Source organism: Fulvia fulva, chromosome 2 (assembly GCF_020509005.1).
Source record: "Fulvia fulva chromosome 2, complete sequence".
NCBI classification, from domain to species: domain Eukaryota; kingdom Fungi; phylum Ascomycota; class Dothideomycetes; order Mycosphaerellales; family Mycosphaerellaceae; genus Fulvia; species Fulvia fulva.
Genome location: NC_063013.1, coordinates 117,006 through 142,193, shown reverse-complemented (window position 1 = coordinate 142,193; position 25,188 = coordinate 117,006). Strand labels below are relative to the sequence as shown.

The 25,188-nt window shown below is 54.2% G+C and overlaps 11 protein-coding genes across 11 annotated transcripts; 4 read left to right on the top strand and 7 right to left on the bottom strand.

Moving 5' to 3' along the window:
* Positions 1-575: 575 nt before the first annotated feature.
* Positions 576-2,424, top strand: CLAFUR5_02352 (uncharacterized protein; the record flags this gene model as incomplete). The annotated part of the gene is made up of 2 exons (XM_047901500.1): positions 576-2,355; positions 2,384-2,424. The coding sequence occupies 2 exons, from the start codon at positions 576-578 to the stop codon at positions 2,422-2,424; spliced, it is 1,821 nt and encodes a 606-aa protein (XP_047757462.1).
* An 815-nt stretch (positions 2,425-3,239) lies between these two features.
* CLAFUR5_20142 (putative amino-acid permease) lies at positions 3,240-3,759 on the bottom strand (the record flags this gene model as incomplete). The annotated part of the gene is made up of 2 exons (XM_059462979.1): positions 3,240-3,455; positions 3,595-3,759. 2 exons carry the CDS (start codon positions 3,757-3,759, stop codon positions 3,240-3,242), a joined length of 381 nt encoding a protein of 126 aa, XP_059318884.1.
* A 174-nt stretch (positions 3,760-3,933) lies between these two features.
* On the bottom strand, positions 3,934-6,270 carry CLAFUR5_02351 (Multisubstrate pseudouridine synthase 7; the record flags this gene model as incomplete). The annotated part of the gene is made up of 1 exon (XM_047901499.1): positions 3,934-6,270. One exon carries the CDS (start codon positions 6,268-6,270, stop codon positions 3,934-3,936), a length of 2,337 nt encoding a protein of 778 aa, XP_047757461.1.
* A 367-nt stretch (positions 6,271-6,637) lies between these two features.
* On the top strand, positions 6,638-9,681 carry CLAFUR5_02350 (uncharacterized protein; the record flags this gene model as incomplete). The annotated part of the gene is made up of 2 exons (XM_047901498.1): positions 6,638-9,510; positions 9,564-9,681. 2 exons carry the CDS (start codon positions 6,638-6,640, stop codon positions 9,679-9,681), a joined length of 2,991 nt encoding a protein of 996 aa, XP_047757460.1.
* A 331-nt stretch (positions 9,682-10,012) lies between these two features.
* CLAFUR5_02349 (uncharacterized protein) lies at positions 10,013-11,167 on the bottom strand (the record flags this gene model as incomplete). The annotated part of the gene is made up of 1 exon (XM_047901497.1): positions 10,013-11,167. The coding sequence occupies one exon, from the start codon at positions 11,165-11,167 to the stop codon at positions 10,013-10,015; it is 1,155 nt and encodes a 384-aa protein (XP_047758228.1).
* Positions 11,168-11,676: 509 nt separating this feature from the next.
* CLAFUR5_02348 (uncharacterized protein) lies at positions 11,677-11,976 on the bottom strand (the record flags this gene model as incomplete). Its single annotated transcript, XM_047901496.1, has 1 exon — positions 11,677-11,976. One exon carries the CDS (start codon positions 11,974-11,976, stop codon positions 11,677-11,679), a length of 300 nt encoding a protein of 99 aa, XP_047758229.1.
* Positions 11,977-13,317: 1,341 nt separating this feature from the next.
* Positions 13,318-14,642, top strand: CLAFUR5_02347 (Norsolorinic acid reductase A; the record flags this gene model as incomplete). Its single annotated transcript, XM_047901495.1, has 4 exons — positions 13,318-13,524; positions 13,584-14,261; positions 14,311-14,547; positions 14,598-14,642. The coding sequence occupies 4 exons, from the start codon at positions 13,318-13,320 to the stop codon at positions 14,640-14,642; spliced, it is 1,167 nt and encodes a 388-aa protein (XP_047758230.1).
* A 2,487-nt stretch (positions 14,643-17,129) lies between these two features.
* Positions 17,130-17,609, top strand: CLAFUR5_02346 (uncharacterized protein; the record flags this gene model as incomplete). The annotated part of the gene is made up of 1 exon (XM_047901494.1): positions 17,130-17,609. The coding sequence occupies one exon, from the start codon at positions 17,130-17,132 to the stop codon at positions 17,607-17,609; it is 480 nt and encodes a 159-aa protein (XP_047758231.1).
* Positions 17,610-18,519: 910 nt separating this feature from the next.
* Positions 18,520-19,449, bottom strand: CLAFUR5_02345 (uncharacterized protein; the record flags this gene model as incomplete). The annotated part of the gene is made up of 1 exon (XM_047901493.1): positions 18,520-19,449. The coding sequence occupies one exon, from the start codon at positions 19,447-19,449 to the stop codon at positions 18,520-18,522; it is 930 nt and encodes a 309-aa protein (XP_047758232.1).
* Positions 19,450-21,434: 1,985 nt separating this feature from the next.
* On the bottom strand, positions 21,435-22,175 carry CLAFUR5_02344 (uncharacterized protein; the record flags this gene model as incomplete). Its single annotated transcript, XM_047901492.1, has 1 exon — positions 21,435-22,175. One exon carries the CDS (start codon positions 22,173-22,175, stop codon positions 21,435-21,437), a length of 741 nt encoding a protein of 246 aa, XP_047758233.1.
* A 405-nt stretch (positions 22,176-22,580) lies between these two features.
* Positions 22,581-23,110, bottom strand: CLAFUR5_02343 (uncharacterized protein; the record flags this gene model as incomplete). Its single annotated transcript, XM_047901491.1, has 2 exons — positions 22,581-22,959; positions 23,013-23,110. The coding sequence occupies 2 exons, from the start codon at positions 23,108-23,110 to the stop codon at positions 22,581-22,583; spliced, it is 477 nt and encodes a 158-aa protein (XP_047758234.1).
* Between the last annotated feature and the right edge of the window lie 2,078 nt (positions 23,111-25,188).

The window sequence follows — 25,188 nt, the reverse complement described above, 5'->3', positions numbered from 1 at the left end:
CAGCTTCTTTGCTCCCAGCTGTACGACAGCGGGTAGCACGCGAAATGCCCCCAACCGATGGCATGTTGAGACGAAACTACGCAGCAACATCCTCAGAATAGCATCCCGAGTCTCTCCCTCACTTCTCCAGGGACGAATCGTCCCTCACACAGTAGTAGTTGCGTCCTCACCATGGCACGGCGGTGCTTGTGCTTCTCGAAGAGGTTCAAAGTGGCATTACACCCCTTGGGTCACATGGATCCATTTCGTGCGCTATTACCCACGTGGAGGGCAGATTTTCTTCACGGGTCGGTGTCCATGAGGTTACGGTGTACATGTACCTCCCTTGGGTGATGCGACACTAACCGGGCGAAGAGCAATTACGGCTGCAAACTTCCAAGGTAGATGTGTGGATTCCTTCGTAGGGCTTTTGCTTTGCTTTGCTTTGCTTTGCTTTGCTTTTGCTTTGAGCTGATTGCAGCTGGCTGGATACTTGTCGGTATCCTGCGATAGCCTCTTTTGGTTCTGGTGTGGTTTCAGATTTTGGTATTCACTGGCTCGTAGGACTCACCGGCTCGTAGGACTCGCCATCATCTATGGCCTGGCATAACTTCCACCGTGAGCATACAGCTTTTGCAACACCTTTCCGGGGCCAAGACGTGCACTACCCTGACTTCTGGCGTTCTCATCATGGCACGCCTTTCGACACTTTCACTGCGGAGCGGAACGTCGCTTCGGGCAATCCATTCCAGGTCCTGTTGGATACCACGATTGAGAGGTGCGGCGATCTTGGCTGGACGCTGGACTATGCGACTGCTTGGTGCTATAGACATCTTGTTAGCAGTCAGCCTTTGATCGCCGATGCGATCGACACGATTCGGGAAATGTACGAGAACTTTGACTACTACACTCCATACCGCATCTTCGACTTTCTGGACGAGGCGATCTTCGACCGTAAGCTCAAAGAGATGGTCTTTCTGCACTGGACGAAACATCCCAACTGCAGCACAGGGACTACATACGCACCCAAGGTCATTGGCATACCTCGTATTGTCATCAAGCTCAATGCTGGATCGTTCATGGACGATGAGTGTGACATTGATGATTTGCTCGATGCGCTGATACATCAGATGATACATGCTTACTTCTTGACCTGCTGTGGTGCGCAGAAGAAAGGGGAGAAGGCAGACGGTCGGCTTATGGATGGGATACATTTCGGCGTAATACAGATGACCATCCGCGACGTGTCCACGCGCTGTGTAGACGGCCCACTGAAGCTCATCTTTCACGCCATGAAGCGACGAGACCTAGACCAAGAAGACGACCTACCGCCCAACATGCTAATCCCACGTGGTCCCGTCTTCCCTCCAAACTACCGCGCGAGACAAGAGTTCATCGCAATCGACCCTCGCGGCAGCGCAGTCGGCCCCGTCCCTGCCGATGGCCAAACGCACTGCCTCCACGACAACCGCAAGATCCGCAAAGAACAGATCAAAAACTGGCAAGTAGAAGAATACTCCAAAGCCCTCGACCTCAGCCTCGCCGAACTCAAAGGCGAGAAAATTTGGGACTGGGACAAAACCGGCCTCCTCGTGGAAGGTGACCGCGTCAAAGCAGAGTCTTCCGCTACGTATGCTGAGCTCGTCTGGAACAAGAAACGCGTCATGGTCTCCCGAGAAAAAGCTCTCGCCTACGCAAGTATTGTGAAGCCATTGAAGAAACACGGCCTCTACGAACTCGAACTGCCCCCCTGCGACCTCGACATCTTCTCCTGCATCTACGACTTCATCACCAAACCGGGCCACTACCGCTACGAAACCAACGCCCACGCCGTCCGCGACGAATACATCGCCGCCCGCATCGTGGCTGAAGCCCCCGTCCTTTTGCTGGAAGATACCAGCGAGCGGACGTTTGAAATCAAACTCGATAAGAACCCGCCAATCATGACACATCTGAAAGTCTTCCACGCCGCGGAAGAAATCAAGTTTGAGGAACTCATGCGTTATGCTCTCCAACGTCTCTATCGCGAAACGCAAATGAGCGAAGATCCCATTCAAGCACTAGAAGTTCTCTATCGTGTGCACGCGTCCCAGCCTGCTGCGGAGAAGGGAGGGCCGATCTCTAGCGAGCTGCACAAATGGGCGCGCAAGTTCCTACTCCGCCGCGACGACGATGGTGACTTTGATGGGACGGGGATGTCGAACTGCGATAAACTACTAGCCTGGCATCGGGAACGGTTCCAGGGCTTGTATCATAAGTGTCCCGCCTTTCAGGACGATGTCATCATCGCCGGAACCATCCAGTACGCCGGAGGCGAGTTTGATCCGTGTGATCCGATTGCGAATATTGAGAGGCCGATTCAGGAGCCGGTGTGGGGTGGGTTGGGGGATATGGCGGTGAACAGGGGTGGATTTTACTCGAGACATGGCATGTTGGGGCCGTTGAGGCCGGAGGCGGCGATGGGAAGGCAGCCGAGGGGGTTGCTGGAGGGTGTTGCGGTCGGGGCTAGGGGAGGGAGGATGGGAGTGGGAGGTGGAGTCGGAGCTTTCCAGTTTGGAAGGCAGGCGGCTGGTGGGATCGGAGGAAGGGTCGGGGTTGGGATGGGGATAGGGGGTGTTGGGGGTGTTGGCTGGATTTGAGGATGGATAGACAGAGACATCGAGATGCATAGCATAGGCATGGGCATAAGCATTGGCATTGGCATTGGCATAGGCAAAAGGTGGCATAAGCGTTTGCATTTCAGATAGCATGCAGAGTGGTAGATATTGTGTAGATGTGCATTGGGCCTTCTGACCCGGCGCGGGGGCTCCTGACAACGAAGATGGCCGCCGTGCTTCGAAGTGCAATGGTGATTACAGCCTCTACGAAACGAAACGCTCCGAGTACCGTCGGCGTAAACAATGTTGTAAAGACATGCGCGTCGTGCAACGCCTCCGCTGCTACGTTTGTAGCAGTCGCTACGACCTAGTGTTGCTGCCGTATCGATTAAGAGATGCACGGTCCCTCGTAGGGCGGCCACCTCTTTCGTCGACAGCCTTTAGCGTGTCATGGTGATCAACACTTGGCGCATGTGCTAAGCATTTCCCTTAGCATGTCCTCTCCTCTTAGGGCTCATGAACACGGTGGACCCACTCATTCCTGCACTTCCAGATACAAATTCACTTCCATTGCCATGGCACTATCCTCACAATTCATGATGATGTTTGTTTATGCTATTCATTGCTACATACATTCATTCATCATGGCCGACATATCTGAACTCACTTTGTCACCACTGCATGTCCCTTATCTCCACTCTGCGAACGCATCTCCTCATTCTTCATCAGCTCATCATCACTACTACGACCGCCTCGAGAGGGGTCCTCGTTGATGTCAGCTTCCACAACCGGCCCAGTGTAGAACTTGCGTCCTCCCTTGAACCAGTGGAGCGCCGCGAAGGCGAGGATGCCGGCTAGGTCCACGATGTCGTAGTTCATCTGGCGACTGTGTTAGCTTAGGGAAAAAAACGGTCGAAACGCTTAGCGATACTCACATTCTGCGCAGTAACCGGCCTAATAATCGGCATAGAAAAAATAATAGTACCAAAAAGGTCCAAATACAAGCCCACGCACTCACAAACGGTCCCGCCTTGTCCAGATTCCACGGCCCCGGCTGGAACTTGCCAAAGAGTGAACGGCATCCTATTGGAATGCAGTAACTCCAATCCAACGCGATGGCGGTGACGTTGAAGACGCCGAGGATGGCGGTGTGAGATCCCAAGCCGATGAGGTTGATGGGCATTGTAGCGATAGTGAGTTCAGCCATCTTCTATTTATTGGAATTTGCATCAGTTTAGACGATTCAACCGACATGGATGCCAAAGGTCAGTATCACATGGTTTTACGACGGCGTTCTACTGCAAACGACGTAAACAGATTTTGCTTCAAGATACTTGATGGTGACCGACCCTCCACACTACCTATTCACCACCGAGAACATTGGGGTATACCCCGTCGCACCACCCTTCGTCAACTCCCTCAACGCCATAGTAGCATACTGACTACTCCCCAACCTCATCTTCAACACCACCGCGATTTTATCCTTCTCCGCCTTCCCATCCCCGCTCTCCTCAACTTTCGTCGCCTCCACACCACTCTCCTCCAACTTCTCCAGATCCGTCTGAACCATCTGCGCATTATCCGCCGCATAAGCCTTCACATCCACAACCTTCACCCCATCGCCAAGGGGACGTGACATGACTTTTCGGTATCCGCCGGACAGGGAGATGTCTTTCCAGCCGCGACGCATGTTGTGGGGATCGATGGCGCCGCCTTCGTCGGAAGCCATGAAGGTCGAGTAGAGGGTGCCGATGGAGTTGGTTGGGTAGATGACGTCGTAGCCTGGGAGTGGGAGAACGAGGTCAAAGACGCTGAAGCGGCCGCTTTCTGCTTCTTCCTTGGATAGGGGTCGAGCGCGGACGTAGGGATCGTCGATTTCGGTTGTTGTGGTTTCGGTGTAGCCGCCAGTGGAAGCTGAGGGATGTATGATGGGTTCGCCGTTTTCGTCGACTTCTTGCTTGGTTGCTGGAGCAGTCGCTGGTTTTCCTTCTGCCTTCTCCTTCTCGCCTACGACGACGAGATCACCTTCTACGACGCTGTTGCCGAAGAGTTCCCAGCGCTTGCCGACTATGGTGTTCCAGACGAAACTCTGGTAGGCGTGAACATACATGAGCCTCAAGTTCCGCTGAATCTGCATGAGCGCGCCTTGGAAGTCGTTCTCGTTCGGTCTCGTATTGTTGCCTCGATCGCGCTTGCCGAGGTGTGTGATCATGCCCCGTTCGGCTGCAAAGCGCATGGGGAGGAGTCGTAGCGCTGAGCCAGAGTTGCCGTTCTTCCTGAACTGGTGAATTGCTGTGGCACGGTCTATATCTTCCTGGGGCACATTCTTCTTGGTGGCGTCTCCACCCTGTGGGTCGGCATCCTGGTTTTCTTGTAGCAATAATTCGTCATAGGCTAGAATCGCATCGACAGCGCCCTGGAGATCACCCTTCAGCATTCTCATGCCTGCAACGTGTGTCCCGGTCTTGTAGGAACCAAAACGTTGAAGTCCATAGTAGTTCAGGTAGCCACTCTTGGCCAGGCTATCTGCGGCAATCTGTGCCACAGTTCGTGCATGCTGGAGTCGCTGCGACATGTCCCAGCTCGAGTCTTCGCCGTCGAACGTGGCGTCACGGAGGGTGAGCAAGAACTCATTCCCACTCAACATGCCAAGCTCCAAACCTTCTGGGCGGTACTCCCATGGCCCACCCAGACGCCATGAACGACCTCTTGCCATCTTGTTCAGTTGCTCGATCCGTTGGCGAAGCACTCTGTGAATGGCTACTCGCTGAACTGTGACGCCTCTCCTGTCTTTCGTGCCTGCGAAGCTGAAGTGTTTGATGTGCATCTTGAGCTGAGCACCGATGAAGTTCAGCACTTCCATCGTATCTTTGTTTTCCTTGTACAGAGTGAAATGAAGATACTCGCCACCTAGCTCAGCCCAGTTCTGCCTACCTCGCTGCCTGTCAGACTTTTGCTGATCGCGGTTGTCACCTTTTGTGTTTGGCGCAGCAGCAACTTTAGCCGGTGCAGCTCGTAATGAGATGATTGTTGGCGGACCCGATTGCTGATCCTGACTCTGGATGGTGGTCGTCTCAAGTTTGGACTTGAATATGCGACGGACACACATGTGTGCTTCTGTACGCTTCGATTTCTCAAGAAGTGGCTCAGACTTGATTGAAGCATGATCTCTGGGCTTGCGATCTGGGTATGCTACCACATCTGCATACAGCTGAACTATGCTGTCCACCGTCTGTGCATCAAAGATGCCCTTGAGGACTGTGATGTCTTCAGCCGAAATGCTAGCGACAGCCTCTTCCCTCGCAGCCCTCGCCGCGGCACCATTGACCACAGACTTTGACTCTGGTGCGGCATCTCCATTTGTCTTCTCTTCACCACCAGCGGCAGCCTGCTCTTCCTTGACTTCACTGACAGTAGCGGCCTCAGCCGGTGCATCATTCTCCGATCGCTGCTTTTTGCTACCATCTTGCGCATCGTTCTCCCGCTTCCTCTTGCGATCGCTTCCTGTAGCAAGCTCGGTCAAGTGCAGAACTTCGCCATTGGGCAGAATTTCGTTGACCAGGAAGTCGGTATAGCGCTGTTTGACAATGCACCTGAAGCCAGGCACTTTGGGCTGCACGTATACAGATATGCCCACCGCACGCTCCTGCGCCTGTTGCGCCTGTTGCGCCTGGACGGCTTCAACGGTTGCCATGGCGTATGTGGTGCTGTTCGAGCGGTCTGATCGTGGTCGCTATCGTGAATAGATCAACGGCATTACCGGAGCTCGTTGTCAACAAGGTCCAGTGGGTGAAGTGATGCTGTGAAGTGATATGGACTTGTTCGAAGGTCCGGGCAGTCGGAAAATTTCATGTGAAGTCAGTCCACTACCTAAATATTGATGGCGCTCGGCATGATCCGATTGATTGCTTACGTACACACAGTCCCGTTCCGTGTCCTTCCTGCCACGGCACATCTGCATCGTTGATCTTTACAAGTGACCATTATTCATCTCGTCCAGAGTTGGTACAGCATTGAGAGCTCCATCTCATGCTACTATCAATGACTTGAGGACTGTCAAGATGGTGCAAGGCGCGTCCTTCGAAGCCATCTCCGTGCTGCGAGACGGTTCGCCGCAGCAGAAACTCGATGCGGTCAAGCACATCAAGAACATCATCGTCGGGCAGCGCCAGCGCAAGGAACTCGCGGTCAAGCATGGCATCATTCAGCCGTTGGCAGACATCCTGTCTGGCTCCACCAAGGCTACTGGCAAGCGCAGGCTGGACTCTAGCGGCGTATCCCTGCAGCAGTCACAGGAATGGACCATTGACGATGAACTGCGACTACAAGCCATCTACATGGTTGGCAGTCTTGCATCCGGTGGACAGCCCTTCTTGTACCCTCTGTGCTCGGCAGATTTGCCCACCATCCTCGTCCATACACTCTCTGCCGATATTGGGACACGATTAACCACGGCTACGCTGCAAGCCTTGAACGCCATCGTCAGCTTTTGGTCTACACTGGACGAGTCATCTATCAATTATGACCTCTGGGGTGCGGTGTTCACTGCAGAGAGTCTGGAAGTCTTCGATGGTCTGCTCAGCCAGCCCAACTCATCTACGCTAGCGCGACAACAGCTTCGTCTTGTGGCCGACATCATATCTGGCATCGACGAGAGTGGCCCTCCTTCGCCAAATCCAAGATCCCAAATCACGAATTCCGGTATACTTGATACTCTCGCTTCGCTGGTAGTCTCTCACGCTGTAGAGCACAAGCTGGTCTATTACAGTGGAACCACATCACAGCTCCCGCCAGCGCCACCAGCCACTGCACTACCGAGTATCCTTGCCGCTATATCGACCATCATTACTGGCTCGACCTACCGCGCACAGCGCTTCATTCTAGCTCCCAGTGTCAGAGACCTCTTCGCTCACTCTGGTCTGGACAGTATCGATCACCGTGCTTCGTTTGGTGCTAGACATGGCTTCGCGAATCCCCACGAAAGCCTGTTACCGCTGCTCCATGTTCCTACATCTCGGAGCATATCTCACAACCCATCTTCCAACAGCTTCCCTGCCCTGAAAGCCCTCCAGACTAGCAGAAATGGCAATGGGTCGTCAGAGTCAATGCAGGCCACGAGTGACATTGATCATTCGAACGCAGTCGTGGGCTGGCTTCTGGTGCTCGCCAGATCGATGAAGGGCCTGAACAGATTGACGGCATTGCGACTGCTGGCTTTGGTAGCCAATGCAATTGAGGCTGATCCTGTGGGCGCGTCGCACAGGAACGAATTGCACCAGAAGACGCGTGAACGACAGAGACAGCTAGCCTTGTTGGGAGTGCCACTTGCCGCCAAGCTCGTGCAAGCAGTGAACGAGGAGCGACAAACAGACAGCAGTAGTCTGCCCCAGGATGGCCGATCCGTTAAGGAACAAGCGTGCGCTGTGCTAGCATTACTGATCAAAGGGAGCAGAGATTTGCAGATCGCTGCCGTGGAAGCTGGTACCATCAAGCACGTCTGTCCCATCCTCAAAAAGAGCTTCGACAATGTCACTTCGGCCAAGCCGATGTGGTCGTCAAGGTCAGCTACACAGGTCGATCCCAGCGCGCCGGCAACATGCCATCTCGGCTTGAACACTCTTCCATCGGAGATATCTCATGCTATGCTTAGTCGAGAAAGCGCTCTGAAAGCAGTAGAAGCTTTGGCGGCAAGAGAAGATATCCATCGAAAAGCCATCATCGATGCTGGGGTTGTCAGCTGCATCATTGACTCGCTAAAGCCCTTCTCTATTACACCGACTGCTGCTGTGGCATCAAACCGAACCCAAATAGCGCCGAAGGATGGCAACACCACCACCGTGATTCTCGCAGCCTGTCGTGCCGCGCAATCAATGTCGAGAAGCGTCAGCGTGCTTCGCACGAGCCTCATAGATGGTGGCATTGCCAAGCCGTTGATCCAGCTTCTGCAACATGCCTCTCTTGAGGTGCAAGTCGCCGCAACGGACGTCTGCTGCAATCTACTGCCAGATTTCAGCCCGATGCGAGAAGAGATCTCGGAAGCCGATGTGATAAAGACGTTGGTAGAGCATGCACGAAGCAGCTATCCTGCGCTAAGACTTTCCAGTCTGTGGGCTCTCAAACATCTGGTCGTGAATTGTCCCAAGGAGACCAAGTTCTCCACACTCGAGGAGCTTGGTACGGGATGGCTGGTGGGTATCATCCAAGGCGAGCAGTGGCAAATGCCGGTAGGCACGAATAGCACAAACAACGGCGGCGTCAGCGTTGGACTGAGCAGCGCCAATGCTGCTGGCGAACAAGTAGACTTGCTCAACCCATCATCAATGGACGTGGACAACCCCGGACCAACCTCTGACGACATCATGGAGGAGGACGATGAAGATGGAGAAGTCCTCTTCGACGAAGCCTCGAACACGCGATACCAATCATCTCAGCTTCGATCGACCCTTCATCCACACGCTCCTGCTTTCAACCTCAAGCGCTACCTTTCCAACATACGCTGCGTAGAAGAAAACGACGAGTACATAGCCCGCCGCGACGAGGCAGCAATCCAAACACAAGCTCTGGACTTTATTAGGAATCTCATGAACGGCGAGGACTGCGCCACTTTAGCCGACCACATCATGAACCAGATCGGCAGCAACAAGGTCTACGAACTGCTTACAGCAAAGCTGTTACCCTTGCCGCGACATCTAAACTCCGGAACCAAAGTCTACCATCCGGAAGACCTGGTTCTCTCGACGATCCATGTTATCATTCACCTCGCCAATGCAGGCCCGAAGCATCGGCAGATGCTGATTGCGCAGAAGCCGCTGCTGCAGGCTATGTTGCCTCATTTCAGTCATTCTGACTCGCGCGTGCGTGTTATGAGCGTGTGGGCGGTCAACAGTCTTACGTGGATTGAGGAAGATGGGGATCGGAGAGATGCTCGTGCAAGGTAATCACAACCCCTTCACTTGACATCTGACCCGCATGACTAATACTCCACAGGTCCAACGAAATCAAAGCACTAGGCATCGAACAAGCCGTGCGCGCGCTTCAGAGCGATTCTAACCTTGACGTTCGCGAGCGGGTCAAGACGGCGATACGGCAGTTTGAGGCGTTGTAGTACTGTTCTCTGGTGGCACCGAAGCTCGACTTGATCACACGCGACCGTATTTTTGGAATGAGGGCGCGGCTTCACTCACGGTCGAAAGCCAGACAGACTGTTCGGTGAGAGGGAATGAGGTGTGCTGGTAGATACGACGATCGTGCGTTTGGTGATGTATACAATCATTTCTTGTAGAACAGTACTTTGGACTCCTTTCCCCATCGACCCTCCACAGTTCCTGACCGCAACGCCTTAATGTACCGCAACCCCCGATGTGACCACTCAACGTACCAAACCCGCTCCCAACCATGACAATCCCCTCCAAACTCCACACCCGTCATCCTTCAGCTCAAAGCCCATGCTTCGTCCCACACTGCGTACACCTCGCCAGAAACCCAATACTCTGCCACTCAATACGATACACAAACGGCCTCTTCCCACAATGTCTACAAGCCTCGATCTGTCTCGCCAGTCTATTCATGTCCTCCCCAACCTTCTTCCGTGTGGGGAACGAAGCCCGCAAGATCTGCATATCGGTAGTGTGCTTCTTTGCCATGTCACTGATATCGTACTCGTACTCCTTAATCGTCGCTTGCCTGGTGTGGTGGTGTGAGAGGCGCGTTTCCTCCATTGCGTCGTCGTGCGCCCGGGCCAGGTGGATGAGTTGAGCCTCGTGCGAGCGTGTGAGGGCCTCGGTAGCGGCCTTGTGGGAGGAGCGCAGCGCGGCGACCTGTTCTTCGTGTGAGGAGATGAGCGCGTCGAGCTGTGCGTCATCTCGCGGAGAGTCGAGTGTCTGGGCATTTGAGTTGGCCGCTGGGAGTGCTGAGCGCGCTGCTAAGGCGGAGATGAGCGGCGCGATGAAGGGCTGGAAGACTGGATGTGTGGAAACCGCTTTCACGAAGTCTTCGTCTTGTGCCAGGTGGAGATTGTCGGTCATCATGGCGATCAGCTCGGTGCGTAGAAGCTGCAGGTCGAGGCCGTGGCTGGTGAGAATCGTGCTGGCGATCTCTAGGAAGTCGGTTGGTGAGATGCTGTGATGTTGCTTCCGGGCGGCCTGGAACTTCTCCGTGGCTTTGAGCTTCAGGCTGTTGATCTGGTAGTGGTCGCCTAGGGCGAAGATGTAGGCGTGCTTGTAGAGGTCCTCGAGCGGTGTTGTCGCTACCGCGAAAGGGGTATCAGCAAACCGCCGGACTGCATCTTCAGCAGCCTGGCCCATCGTGCTGAGGGTGAGATACTTACCAATATCCCCAGCCCCCTCTCCCTCCAACTCATAGTCGCCAGTGTAGATGTAGTAGAGGATGGCCTCGAAGGAATCGGCGTCGACGGGAGGAATCGTGATCATGGTATGTGGTGCTTCTTCACCACACAGTGTTCCCAGAACGCTGGACTTGGCGCATACCACCGCGCGATTGACGTGGAAGCATGTGTTACCGCAGTTGATGATGAGGTCTCTGGGTTTACTATAAATGTCAGCATTTGTGGTGGCCTCGGCAAGAAGCGACATGACGGCAAGGCAAGTGCGGCACGAGCACTGGGGGAGAGGAAGGAAGGAGCGAGGAAGTGAAGCTTGTGAAAATGACCATGGTGAGGGCGAGCTGACCGTTACGCTAGCAGCTGATGCTTGCAAGTCAACGGCGGGGCGTCCTGACTGTTTTTCCTCGCCTCACTTGGGGCAGCTCTACAGTGTGCTGACACTTCAGTGGATTCGAGTTTCCTTGGACTACTCGGGAGTGGTGAAGCGCTGGGCTGAAGACCGCGTGATGGTGGTTGAATCCAAGATGAATCGTCATTTCGGCAGTGATCTGTACATGTCTCATACCATCACGCCGGCAACGCAGACGTGGTCGGCTTCGCCTTCGTCCTGGACAACCCATTCATACCACCCGCGATATCATTCGCTTTCCCCGTCCAACTATCCGGATGGTTCCTCCTCGCCTCCAGCAGCACCCTCAAAAAGTCCTCCCGTAGCTTCTTAATATCCTTGTACATCACCGGCCGATCCGCCGCCACATCCTAATACAACTCCTCGGCCTCAAACAGCACCAGTTGCAAATCATCCCTCACCTGCCTCAACCGGTTCGGCAGACCTTGCCCCTTCATGAAAGCGAGCAACCCACCTATGACAGTCGAGATCGCACCCAGGACCGCGATGGCCACTTTATAGTTTCCCGTTACTGAGCCCAGCACGATGAAGACGGCGCTGAGGAGGAGCTGGAGGGCTAGGAAGATGTAGTTGGCGACGTCGAAGATGCGGTATTTGGTCTGGATGTAGCGCATGTGCTTGCGGATCTTCCAGTATAAGCCGTGTTGCATGGCGAGCTCTTTTGGGGGGTTGCATGTCGGCTAGGGGTTTGTGCATGCCGACCAGTTCGAAGAAGTCGTTCTTGTCGAGTGGAGTCTCGTCATCGTCGAGTCTGCTCGCTGCGGGGTCTAGATCTGCTACTTTTGGAGCGTGCTGGAGAATGCTTTGCTTTGTGGTTGAGGCTGGTGTTTGCGGTGGGAGAGTGACTTGTCGCTTCGGTTGGGGCTGGGAGTGCTGTTGTTCGGTCCCTCCATGGCGTTGGGTCGAGGGACGGGGGTCAGGCGGTGCGTGCTCTTGTAGTCGGGTATAGCGAGCATGTCTCAAACTGCGAGACGATGCTGAATGATGCTAGCACGAGCGTTCGGTCAGTTGTGCTACCGATTAATGATGGTGACACTGTACCAATCCGACCGAGCTCTGAGTATGTACGACTCAACTCCTGCTGCTTCTCGTCATAGTCCTCACCGCCCTTCTCAAGGTCACTCGGACTGCGATATAGACTCCCTCTCCAAGATCGCAGTGATTTCGTCAAGTCTCTTGGCAGCTCATGCATGTCGCCAACTTGGTCAAGGTACAAGCCCGGCAGCTCCACCCAAAGGTCGCAATATGTATCGACCCATCGTAAACCCAGTTAGTAATGGTCACCTACATTATGTACATCACCGCCATACAAAGAGCTGAGGACTCAGCCTACGCGGATCATGCTTCGTGATTGTGGCTGCTTATTCGTCCTTGTGCCCTAAGCCCAGTCGTCTGGACGACAGCCATCATAGACTATAGGCATATCGTAGGTTTGGCGAGTCAGCCAAGACCGAGATCAGGATGTTGTCGAACGCGATGGTGTCGTATGCAGAACGGTCATGACCTGTAGGAGCTTGCCCTTGGTCTGGCCTTGGTCTGCCCTTGGTCGTTTGGTGATCAGGAGGAAGAGTTGGGTCGTGGTTTCGTAGACGCTCGGTCTGAATCATCAAGCTATGCCGTCTTGAGCATGTCAGTTTGGATGAGCCACCTGAGAGCACACAGCGTCATCTGCGTCGATCCTCACGACTCGACGCGTGAGAGCATCAAACGATAAACATCATGTTTGTGTCCACGAAGAGCTCCCGAGAGCGTGTCATACCACCGGAGTTCAGTCAGCGACGGTGAAAGCTGTCGGATGATGGGAGAGAAAGCGCGGTCGTGCCACACAATGCTCACGAACACAACCTCCAATGGCACGGAGATAGCGGTCTTAGTCCAGGGCAAGAGCGATGATCTGTAACAGCAAGGAAGTATAAGAATGTTTCCTCTTACTTCATCACACCGCTCTCCCGTCACACCGCTCCCTCTCCAATACACCAGAAGCTTACAACATGTCGCTCTTCCCACCAGCCAAGAAGCCAGCTTCACTGCTAGGATACCACCGTATACTCTCGCCAACTGCTGGCGTTCGAGTCTCGCCACTATGCTTGGGCGCCATGAACTTCGGCGATGCCTGGAAGAACTTCCTGGGCGAGTGCGGCAAGGAGAACAGCTTCGCGATGCTTGACTTCTTCTACGAGAATGGCGGCAACTTCATCGTGAGTGGATAAGTGCAACATTATCGACGACTCCAGCTAATCATTGTCTTATCATCAAGGACACTGCCAACAACTACCAGGCCGAGGAAAGCGAGGCCTGGATCGGCGAATGGATGAAGAAGCGCAACAACCGCGATGAGATGATCATCGCCACAAAGTTCACCACCGGCTTCCGCGGCCATGGCGATGAGCAGATCAAGTCGAACTTCCAGGGAAACCACGCCAAGAGCATCAGAGTCTCTGTCGAGCGCAGTCTCAAGAAGCTGCAGACTGAGTACATTGACTTGCTGTACCTCCACTGGTGGGACTACTCCACAAGCATCCCAGAGCTGATGAACAGTCTACACGCCTTGGTCCAGAGCGGCAAGGTAATCTACCTGGGCATCTCCGACACTCCAGCCTGGGTTGTCGTCAAGTGCAATGACTATGCTCGCTTTCATGGCTTGACACAATTCAGCGTCTACCAGGGTCACTGGAGCTGTGCTTTCCGCGACTTTGAGCGTGACATCTTGCCGATGGTCGAGGCCGAAGGCATGGCCCTGGCTCCTTGGGGCTCCCTTGGCAGAGGACAACTCAAGCCTGCCGATGAGTACAACGACCCAAACCGCGATGGACGAAAGATGGGTCCTCAGAACGAAAAGTACGCTCGCATCGCTAACAAGCTTGACGAGATCGCCAAGACGAAGAACACCCGGATCACCAGCATTGCTCTTGCATACGTGATGCACAAAGCTCCTGTAAGTTACAGCATCATTCCTGCCCTCATTCAAACACTGACTTCTCCAGTATGTCTTCCCCATCGTCGGCGGAAGGAAGGTCGAGCACCTAAAGGGCAACATCGAAGCACTCGGCATCAAACTCACACAAGAAGAGATCGATGAGATTGAGGACACTGAGCCCTTTGATGTGGGCTTCCCTCAGAGCTTCCTTTTCCCTGGCAAGCCGTACAGGACACGCTATACGACGCAGGATATGCCATTGGTCATTACCAACACGGCGCTGGAGGCGCAGCCAAAGCCAGCTGTAAGATATTCATCACCGTCTGGTTAATGAAGATGCTGACATGTTTGCAGCCAATTGCGCCACGCCAAGGCGAGGAGTCTCTTACTTTGACTTAGAGCTATATCCGATGCGGGCAAGTCATGGTCAGTGTATGATCGGAGGTTTACTGTCTTGTGATACATGCACGTCTAGTACGTGAAGAAGGACAGGAGGCTGAACAGTTGTCGACAACTACGAAGTGAAGATTATATATGATCACATGCTAGGCAAAGCTCTCGTTGCACTGACAGCAACCCTCGAGATGACGGTCGCCGTCTGCGAGCTGGGACTCCATCGTCTCGAGACGTCGGAATGCTATCAATGCGTCCATCCTCGTCTGTACAGGACGATTGACTGGATTTGTACACCGTTACGACACTGGCAAACGCTGTAGCCGTTCACCAAGCATACCGCCTCCCATCTCCATGGCCATCTCATCATGTAGGTGTTATCGAGGCAGTTACTCCGACGTTCCTCTTAAATACTAGTACTTACCCCAGATGTCCTAGCGTCAGGCTCGCGGTGGGTGTCTTTGTCTCCTTGCCGGAACAATCTTTACGCCCAGACGGCGGTTCACAACGATAGCTGTCAGCAGCCATCGCACTGTTCTGGCATTGTCCGTTGCCTCTCTGCTGGTGTTCCTGCAAGGCTTCTCGCCAGTCCGTCGTCAAGCACCTCGTTCGATGTACCGCCGACGAAGGACTTCGCCAATCACGCTCCGTGATCCCAGGACGCAGCAACTCCATAAGACCATCCGATCAGCTGACCCGTTACCCCCAGGCTAAGTCACAAGCCACATCCACGTGTGGCAAGATATCACTCATCCCCAAGCAAGACACGCCAAGCGCCACGAAGCAATGCCGGAAAGCTTCGGCCCACTATCCAATCTGTAGCGTTACAGTCGTTACATTGATGAGGCTATAGCCGTGCCTGGCGGTCCGCCCACTTCTCTAGGGCTATGGAACGCGGAGTTCAGTGCTGCTGTGGGTTGGAACATGTGCTAATCATGGCGTGCTCGGTCAAGTCTTGCGGGCCGAAGTTCGAGACTTGAGGGCTTTGCTTTGCTTTGCTTATCGGTGCCCTGCAATTACTCTACTCTAGATCGATGCTACAACCTCGCGAGGAGGGGCGTAGCTCGGGCTGTTGCTGGGCTGGTGCCGTTTGGGACTTGAAGCTGGAGAGTAGGTGAACAGGTGAACAGGGTTCCGACGACGGCGTAGAATTAGGGAGTTTAACGGGGCCAGTATATAAGTAAGATCCCACCACCGCGCGCTTGAGAAATATATCGTGCTCCCGTCACCCCAAACCCGCAACACAGAATTTCCCATACAAGGAAGAAAGATGCGCCTCATCACAACCTTCCTGATCAGCGCCCTCAGCGGCATCGTGACCGAGAATGCCGGTCCCCTTTGCTGGGCTACCCGGGAGCTCTGCGACAAGTCGACGCATGGAAGCTGTTGCTAGTTCAAACTCGGCGCGGGGTGAGGGGACTGATAATGGACTGTACCCGTACTGCTGCAATCCTACGTAGATTGGGGTATGTATACGAGGCGTTCCGGACAGGTTTGTTGGGCTGGTGCTGATGGGTGGGGGTAGGATGGGTTTGGTAAGGGGATGGCTGAGGGGTGGGGCGCGTGTGCTATGGGCAGGTCCTGGTGTTGGACGGCGAGGCAGGATGATTTGGAAGGATGGCGGAGGGTGATGGATGTAGTCTCCTGATTTTGTAGCCAGATACTGTACAGAGGCTCGTTCTGGAGCGCAGTCCTCACCGTATTCTTGGACATGACATGATGAACGAAGCCTTTCACAACACCGACATGTTTGTCAAAGGTTGAGTATACACGTCGATGACTCCACCTAGGTGCTGGCCATTGTATTGTCTGACAGCAGATGTAGCGGTACTGGAGACACGGCTCCTAAACATATTCCACAGGTAGGCTAGAAGCCATTGCTATGCTGCTTGCGCAGTAGCGATCTGGGAGAGCGTGCTGACTCTGAGCCTGGCGACTCGAAGGTCGAGCGTTCTTCAAGAGAGCGAGCGGCACGGGGATACTGGTCTCAGGTACATAGACCTGTTTGAATGTTACTGTAGCAGTGAGTTCCCTTCCTTCCTCGGGCGATGAAAGCTCACATCAACGCACTGACTTGACTCAAAAGGAAGTCCTCCGCGGTCTACTCGTCGCTTAGAACATCCTACCAAGATACCGCTTTGTGGCCGAGGAGAGACGTAGCGGCTTGGTCGGTGATGAGGACAGCACGAGTGATAGGACTCGCCTTCACGTGGTGGGCATTCTGGCATGTGTTGGTGGCTGGGGCATGCTTGCGCACCCCAGCAGGCGGGAGTGACAGCTTCTTCCTCAAGAGTCATTGGACCTCTGGACCGGCACTTAAGCACCGTCAATCCTTCACTGACGTGCGAGACCATTCCGCGTTGCGATGGACCAGCCTGCATGCGTGCCAATGGCATGCTTCACCACAGCAAGCCCTGCGCGATCAGGCTGCTACATATAGCACACGCCCCGCACCCATAAAACCTCTCACAGTACCGACATCGACCATCGATCATGTTCAAAGTCCGCTGCCGCTACGCCTGCTCAGACAAAACCTTCAGCACCTCAGGCGCTCTGCGCGATCACATGCGCCGCACGCACAACCTGGTCCCGGATACCCTCGTCCCAGGCCGCGACTACACGATCTGCAACCGGTGCCAGCGGAAATTGCTGTGGTATGAGTATGATAAACACATCAAGCACCAGAAGGGCAAGCACAAGGGTGAGGTGCGAAGTGTGCTTATTTTGTTGATCGGAGTGAGGTGGCGGGTGCAAGCTGAGGGTGATGATGGCTGGATCTTGACGGGTGGTGCCCTCTTCGAGGATGTGCTAGAGGTACAGGTACAGCGTGCCATGATACTTGATGTACATTTGGCGAAAGCGCTCCTCCTCAGGATCGGCCGCTCCAGGATGCTCCGCGGCCAATTGCTCGGCAGTGTGATCGTGCTCGTTACATGTATTAAGCTGACAGGGAGGTCACAATGTGATCAATAGCGCGAGAGTGGATAGGCGAGACGCGGCTGCGGCTTCTGTCACAGTCAATTCATTGCAGCAACAGAATGCTCGTTGTCTGAGCTTGCCTGCGTTCCTGGTTTGCACTCTGCTTTTATTTCGCCCTGTGCGGCAAGAGATAGCTCCTGCCCTTGCTACAATACTCCACAGATCTCCCTCATCGAACGCACTGCGCTTTCCTACGGTGCCGGCCTGACGTCCTGCCCCTAAGCTGTGTCTCGAGCTGTCTCTGGCACATCAGTACTGGATCTCGCTTTCCGCTCGCTCACTCTGGACATCCAGCCTCCCACTGCTTGCGAATCGACCGGACACATGATGGCTTCCATCTTCTGTATTGTATCTTGTCGCCAGGCAGGCGACTATCTCTCGCTCGATCGTAATCGATTCACGGAGGCTTGACCACCTCAAGCTCGACATGATCGGCATTGCAACGGCTGGCTCGTTGTTCGCGCTGTTCCACGCGCCAGTGTGTAACACGCCTACGGCGACAACTTGCCTCTCGCTCCAGCGCTGTCTACCGACGGTATGCTGGTCATCGCGTCTGTTTCATGCTCGACTGGTGAGTACATCGCAAGATGTCGTCGATTGCAGTCCCGTGATGTCAAGAGATGAAGTGGAGAGAAGAGTCCGCCGGCAATCTGTTGCTGGCTGTCCTGAACCTTTCCCGCCGCCCGGGGTCTGACGGCAACTGTCGACTTCGCTTGACAGCCTCTCCTTTCCTTACGCATTGACATGCACATGTCGAAGTCTTTACGCAGCGCACTTGCGCTACAGATCGCATTGTGCCCTCTCGACAAGTATTACAACCTGATGCTCGCGCTCACTCGGGTATGTACCTCCGTGGCATAATGTGCCAGCGGGACCAGAAGACGATTGCAATGGCTAATTGCCCTCAAGCCGTCACCAGAGCATCCGTCCGCTTGAGGACATAAAGCCAATGACTGACCTGCGGGCGATGCACATAGCCCAGACTAAGCCTCTTCTTCCTCTCAGCGAGAGTCTCTTCTTTCTCCTCGAGCTCGATCCTTGACTTCGTTTCGAGCCGCCACAGCTGATGTGGATGAGGGAAGCCGGCCTTGATCGCATCGTCGCTAAGCAGGCCATTACCTGCCGTGGGTGGGAATGGCGGTAGAAACGGGAAGCGATCTTCAGAGTACGATATCGCGAGCCATCGTCCAGTCCGAGGCGTCGTCAGAGCTGCTAGGTGAACGGCCAAAATGTGTAATGGATGGACGTGTGCTGGTTGCGTTGTGCCAGATCCTTGCAGGCGTCGTGTCCAGCCGTTGATGCTTAGTGCGTAAGGGAGAATCAAGTGCAAGTCAGCCCCACAGCCTATACTGTCGCTTGTACTCTTGTCAAGGACAAGATCGTACAACTTCCCTGCTTGTAATTGCGATCTGTGCAAATCAAGCGTAGTCCGCAGGTCGAGGAGATCCATACACGACCATCGCATACTCTTTGGTAGTTCAGTCTGCTGTACACTGTCATGCTTGTTGTCGATGATGTCCAGAAGGTCCCGATTTTGTTCCTTGTCGTCCTCCTTGGTTAGGAGCTCTCGCTCACGAGTCTGTCCAATGGCCACGGCTGGGTCTGCATAGTCCACGTTATGGATCTGTCCAGGATTCGATACCAGCTCTCGTAAGACGAAGCAGTCCGAAGTTCCGGCTCCAATGTGTAGGATCTCTGCTTCTTGAAGAGCTTCTGCTTCGATCATATCTTGAGTGACGTCTCGTAGGGCTGTCGCTGGGACAAGCCAGTCGAAGGGCTTGCTGTCCTTCTCGAACCTGTTGTCCCAATACTCTAGTGAGGCGAAGTCTGGCATCCTGTATGCTGAGCTCACCAACTGCGGTGATGAAGAAGGGGAAGAATCCGAATGACAGGTTGCAGGCGACCTACATCATCGTCCAGGCAGGATTTTGGTGTTGTTGGTCTGATCGCATGCAGTTCCAAGGTTGACACTGCAATCAAGCTTTACCGGCTGCCGGTGGAAGCCTTGCCGTTTTGGGATGCTGAAGCTGGAACTCGGGAGGAGCATCCGAGGCCATGTTGCTTTCTCTACAACTTCCAACACTCCAACAACCGTTGCAAAAGTATAGTGGCAGTCGCTAGCAGACTGGGTCGGCTCCCTCAGTACCTTCAGCTCCAGCTCGCTACAGCCTCACGTTCTACGTCTGCCTCCAGGACGGGACAGCCCGTGGGCAGGCCTGCTCATGTCATGATCCCTGGAAGCGAACGCTCACGAAATGGCAATCTTCATACTCGGACGATGGAAGACAGATGAGCCCAGGTAGCCAGTGCTGCTTAACGGGCCGACTGTCAACAACAGACGGTTTCCCCGCGACAACAGGGCGCTGAGATGGAGTCAGCAAGCACAGACCAATATCGTTCTCTCGGCTTCTGGAGATGCCAGGCATGCTCTTGAGCCTGGACTGCTTCGTCGACGGTCTAAGCAGGCTTCAATGCGGTAGAAAGATGTCGTCAAGAGTGAGTGCCGTTCTGATGTCTGGTCTCAACATTCTACGGGGCCCTTGCCAGGGCTCCCTGGGAATGTTACACAAGCCAGGCATGATTCACCGATATCTACAGGGCGTTGGACGTCTCTGCCCATTCCCTACTCCATCGTCCCAAATCGATCGCATAACCATCCAACCGCGAGCATGGCAACATGCCTTCCAACGCCGACCCGCCCCCTCGCGCATCTCTGCTAGGCCCACCTCGCGAAGTACGGCTACGAATCTACGAGGCAGGATACGAGCAAGACGATGACATTGTGCAGCTGTATGGACGAGTACCGGGAGCAGAACGGATAGCGAAAAGGATAGAGGGCGCGCTTGCACCGCCTCGGATATGTCGTCTCACACGCAACGAGGTCATGCCCGTTCGCCCGGCGATCTCCAGGCTGCACTTTCGCTTCGAGGACATCGATAAGGACGATCTTGAGTGTTGGTCCCGACATGAAAAAGGAAGATGTGTGCAAGATTCGGCAGATCACCATCGATGTGTTCGGACATTGCCCACGGCACCCGGTGCCTCCGCACGGTGGAAGTCTCAGGGACTATGATCCCAATTGCACGAAACAAAAATGTGCCAGGGGCTGTGGCAGAGTGAATAATTTGGCACGAATATGGGGGTCCAACCATTTATGCCGAAGACGCTTCGAGATCGACCTCGATAAGTTGGATGCACCCAGTCTGGGCAACTTGCAATGGCGGGCGCAAGCATGTAGCCGTCGAGGCCTGGAGGTCAGCGCCATCTTGCATCGCAAGATTCATGCAATGATGTCGCAGTGGTTGGACAGGGAAGCCTTGAACCATGAAAAGATCCGTGAACTACTTGAGCTCATGCTGCACTTCCACCGCTTGGATCAGGAGCCTTCACCTCAATGCGTTACGTGTCGTGGCTTGGAGCTGGTCCCTCAAGAAGGAAGAGGAAAGGCAGAGCCGTTCTTGTGCGATGAGGGACGGTGTGATGGCGTGTCGAGTCATGGTTGTTCTGGATGTCCTGGGTCTCCGGAGAATCCAGGGCAGTCATGATATGGATGCAGGTCATTTCGATCGAGGCATGAGCTACTCTTGGGCCCGCCCTCGGACTCGGCCTGGATCATACAACATTCCATACTGCTTGGTGACCGTCATCACGCGCAACCCATTGGAGACTGCGCTCTTCTATTCCCTTTCCTTATCACTGATCTCCTGCTCACGGGGCCTTCGGATCGCGACGCAGAACGCTCTTTCTGCACTTTCCACGATAGGATGTCCTGGCCGCCAACTGACTCGGACCTTGAGACCTCGAACACGCACGCAGCGCTCATTGTTCCTTCTCCACGCCATATGGCTCGAACCCGTCCCAGAGCTTCTTGATCTGCCAGGCGGAGTCCATGGCCTTGCGAAAACCGATTGACCTCCGACCTTTCAAGGAAAAGGCTTCTTTGCTGACTGGCCGACCCTCGTGATCTGTCATGACCTTAAAATCAACCTGCAGATAAGGTGCTTTGCCGTCCAAGTCGGCCAGCTCATGTGCGGCATCTACGAGCTGCCCAAATGTGATGCCAGTCTTGCAGTCAAGGTTTAGGCTGATATCATAGCCACCATTTGTCGTGACACCTCCGGGATTGTGTTCTCCGATACCGTCGACGACTGCTTTGATCGTAGTTGTGGAAGATCGGCACACCAGCCATGGCCTCCAACTCCCGCCCTCGCGCCAGCGTCCCGAGGCTAACTCTTGTGAGTCGATCTCAAACGCCAACTTGTACTCCCATCCGGCACCGAAAGGCTCTGGCCACGCTACGCAGGTGTCTGCGAAAATCTTAGGTAGCGGCTCGATCTTCAATCCCCTTTCGGAGCCCCTGGAGTCTACGCTCGAGTGCATCGGCAAGCAAGTCTGCAGCTGATGCGACCGAGCATAGACATGCTGGAAAGTCTTGCTGACGGCTTGTGACTTGACGACACTGGCCGGTGAGATCTCGCGAAGCTGGATGAGGATGTTCTCGACCAGTTCGTATGTGTTCGCGACTTGAGTGCTGGCCTCGCTGGTACTGAACGCGTCCATGGAATTGACGTGCGAGACTGAATGCGTGGGAAGTGGGCTTGGTGGTATGGTTGGTGTGGTACTCGAAGCGAAGGTTTTGTGGTCGGGAAATACATGAGAGAATTTGAGAAGTGCAAAGTCATAAAGTGGGGCCTCTGGCTTTGGCTGGCATGTGATGATGACATGATCACAGTGCACAGTGAACAGTGAACAGGGCACAGTGCCACTGGAGGAGCATGGCGATTACCCGGGACATGCAGTGCTCTCGAGGGACGTTGATGAAAGTGCTTGGTCCATCAGAGTCTTCCCAGCACGATGGCCAAGATTCGAACGAAGCCCACAATGCTCACGGGCACAATTCGCTTGCATCTCGATGTAACTACCTCACTTCGTGATCACCCATTACAGCCCGTCTCTGACAAGTATCTAGCTGTTACCAATCACGAGCCAGACGACACATAACGACAGCATACTCGGCAGGCTAATGTCACACCTTCGAGGAGCAGTACTGACTTTCGTCGCCACTGGCAAAGAAGCTGTTGGCTCGGATGTCCCGTTTGCCTCTGCGCGATTGCTCCGGATCTCAGCAGCATATGATGAGATCGAGAAGTTCATCTGACTGGCCGCTAAGAACGTCTCATGTCCAAACTGAACGGTACCCAAGTACACATCCTCGCTCACGCCTTCTTCATGGGCAAGAAAGCCCAGCAAGGGAGCAAAGTCCATGTCGAACTCTGTCAGAGTTTCGTTGGCGATCCAGGAGTAGACGTACTGGCCGTTGGTATTCGTGCCGTTCCAAAGGGTACTGGCGGGAGAGTCAGCAGAACGTGAGGCGAATTGCAGGTCCAATACACTTACAAGTCGATGCTGTTCAATCTCGCTACAACTGGGGGATCTCGAGGGGTGCGGTTACCAACTGGCTGTGCTGCTGTTCCAAATTGCCCTACCCAGACCATGAACTCGTACTTCTGCTCGCTGGGAGTGCGAGACTTCTCGGCGTCAACGTCGGCAAAAACGTCCAGCACGACATTGGCTTGAATGTTGTTGGACTGAATGTACGCAAGGTCTTCTGGTGAATTTGGATCTCTGGCTTCTTCAGAGAAGGTCGCTGGCCCGAACGCCCAAGATGCCGAGACTTGAAGCGAAAGCAGGTCACCGAGTCGAAGTGGCAGTTGATCAGATCTAAGCTCTACGTTTGGATATGCGTGCACTGCAGGTGGCGAGGAGGTCCAGTTCCAGAGTGAGTAAAGAGATACAGCACCCTTTGGACAGGTTCCGCAGACGTACGTGCAAATTGCGCCGGAGTCGTCCTGATTCCATGCATTATTGTTGACTATCACTGTTAGTCTCAGACGGTCTGGATCAAGAGCTCCAGGTTCTATTCGACGCTCACCGATATATGGCCACGTGGTATAGCTCTGGTACCTGTAGCAAGAGTCAGCCTTATCTTCAAGCTGCGAATCAGAACGAATGGAGACCGATCATCAGCTCACCTATCGCACAGCTCATGCTCCTCTTCTGCCGCAGCCACCTGTTGAACACTGCGTAAGCAAGTGATGATCAATGCGAGTAGCAACATCATCGCAGTGCATATCAAGGATCGGGAGACAGTGCATCAACTTTCATTGCTGTCAACACGAAGACAAAGAAATGAAGCGGCTTTGATAACGAAGGGCACGGAAACCCAATCTATTCAAAGCATATCTCGCATGGGCCGAACCATGGTCCTGTGGTACGGTGACCGATTAGTGCAGGTACAGGTTACACAGCATATCTCGGACCCTCAGTCACGTCCCTCAACAGCAGACTTTCTGGACTGCAACTACCACAAGGGTGTATAAGAGCTCGCTTTACCGACACTCTCGACCCTGGACACGAGCTTCTGCTGCATATTCTCCTGATCGACAACGCCACGTGTGCCGAGAATGTACTCACATCGAAGCATGAGTTGAGCTATGCTCGACCAGTCGATGAGCTCATCTGCATGAGGAGTGCTGATGCCTTCAACGATACAGGCTTTGACTCTGCTGTCCAGGTCCCGGCACAAAGCGAGCTTTGGCACGCACAGCATGCCATGCTTGTCTTCCACTTGAGAACGTTGCAATCTTGATATGACGTGGCTCATGGGGTTCGATAGATATTGAAAACCTGTTCGGCTAGGCATGTCGTGGACCCTCGGCCTTGCGAGCTGCATTTGAAGCAATTGCTGGGTGTCTGGACGGATCCGACCCCGTCGAGACAAGCTCTCCTGTAGCACTCAGGCCCGCATCACGGACTGTCGCGAAGCGACATACTCCGTCGGCGGTCTAGCGGCTTCTCAATAGTGTGTGCTATCGATGCTGCAGTCCTGTCGGCAGGTATGGCAGTCGCTGCACCCTTCGCCAGCTCACATGAATGTACGGCCACAACATCGATTTAGTATATATCGACAATGAGCGCTCGACGTCTGTTCCAGCACTTGCCAACAGCCAAGAAGATCTTCGAGTTCTGTTGCTTCAGCCCGAGATTTGAAAGGTTCTCGAGAGGCGCCAGAACCTTGAGGGAATCGAAAGCCTCTCGAAACATCTCTGCGATGCGGCTAGGCACAGGCTTCTTCCCGCAGTGGCTGCCCTGGGCTTTGCTGGTTTTACTGACCTCGCAATATACGAGCTCAGATATTGAGCTACCAGCAATGATTGTCAGCATCGATCGTGGACACATAGCTCATCCAACTCAGTACTCGGTTCTTACCGACGGACACATGCGCCGTATCGTCGCCTGCGGACCCAGACAAAGTGTGGCTTGACAGATTCATTTGTCGCCTGTCGTTCATGCCCACAGCCGGGCGCATCGTATGTCGGCGAGTTATGGTTCGCTCTCTAAAGCGCCACTGCATGACTGACCAGGGTTGATAGTGATGAAACGCAGTGGTACGGTGTAGTCATGGTCACACAACAGATCCGCGTTCCACAGATCCAGCCACTGAACACGTGCAGCAGGGACTATGTTCGTGCTGCATCTTATCTGCATCTTCGCGCGCGAACACAGCACTGAG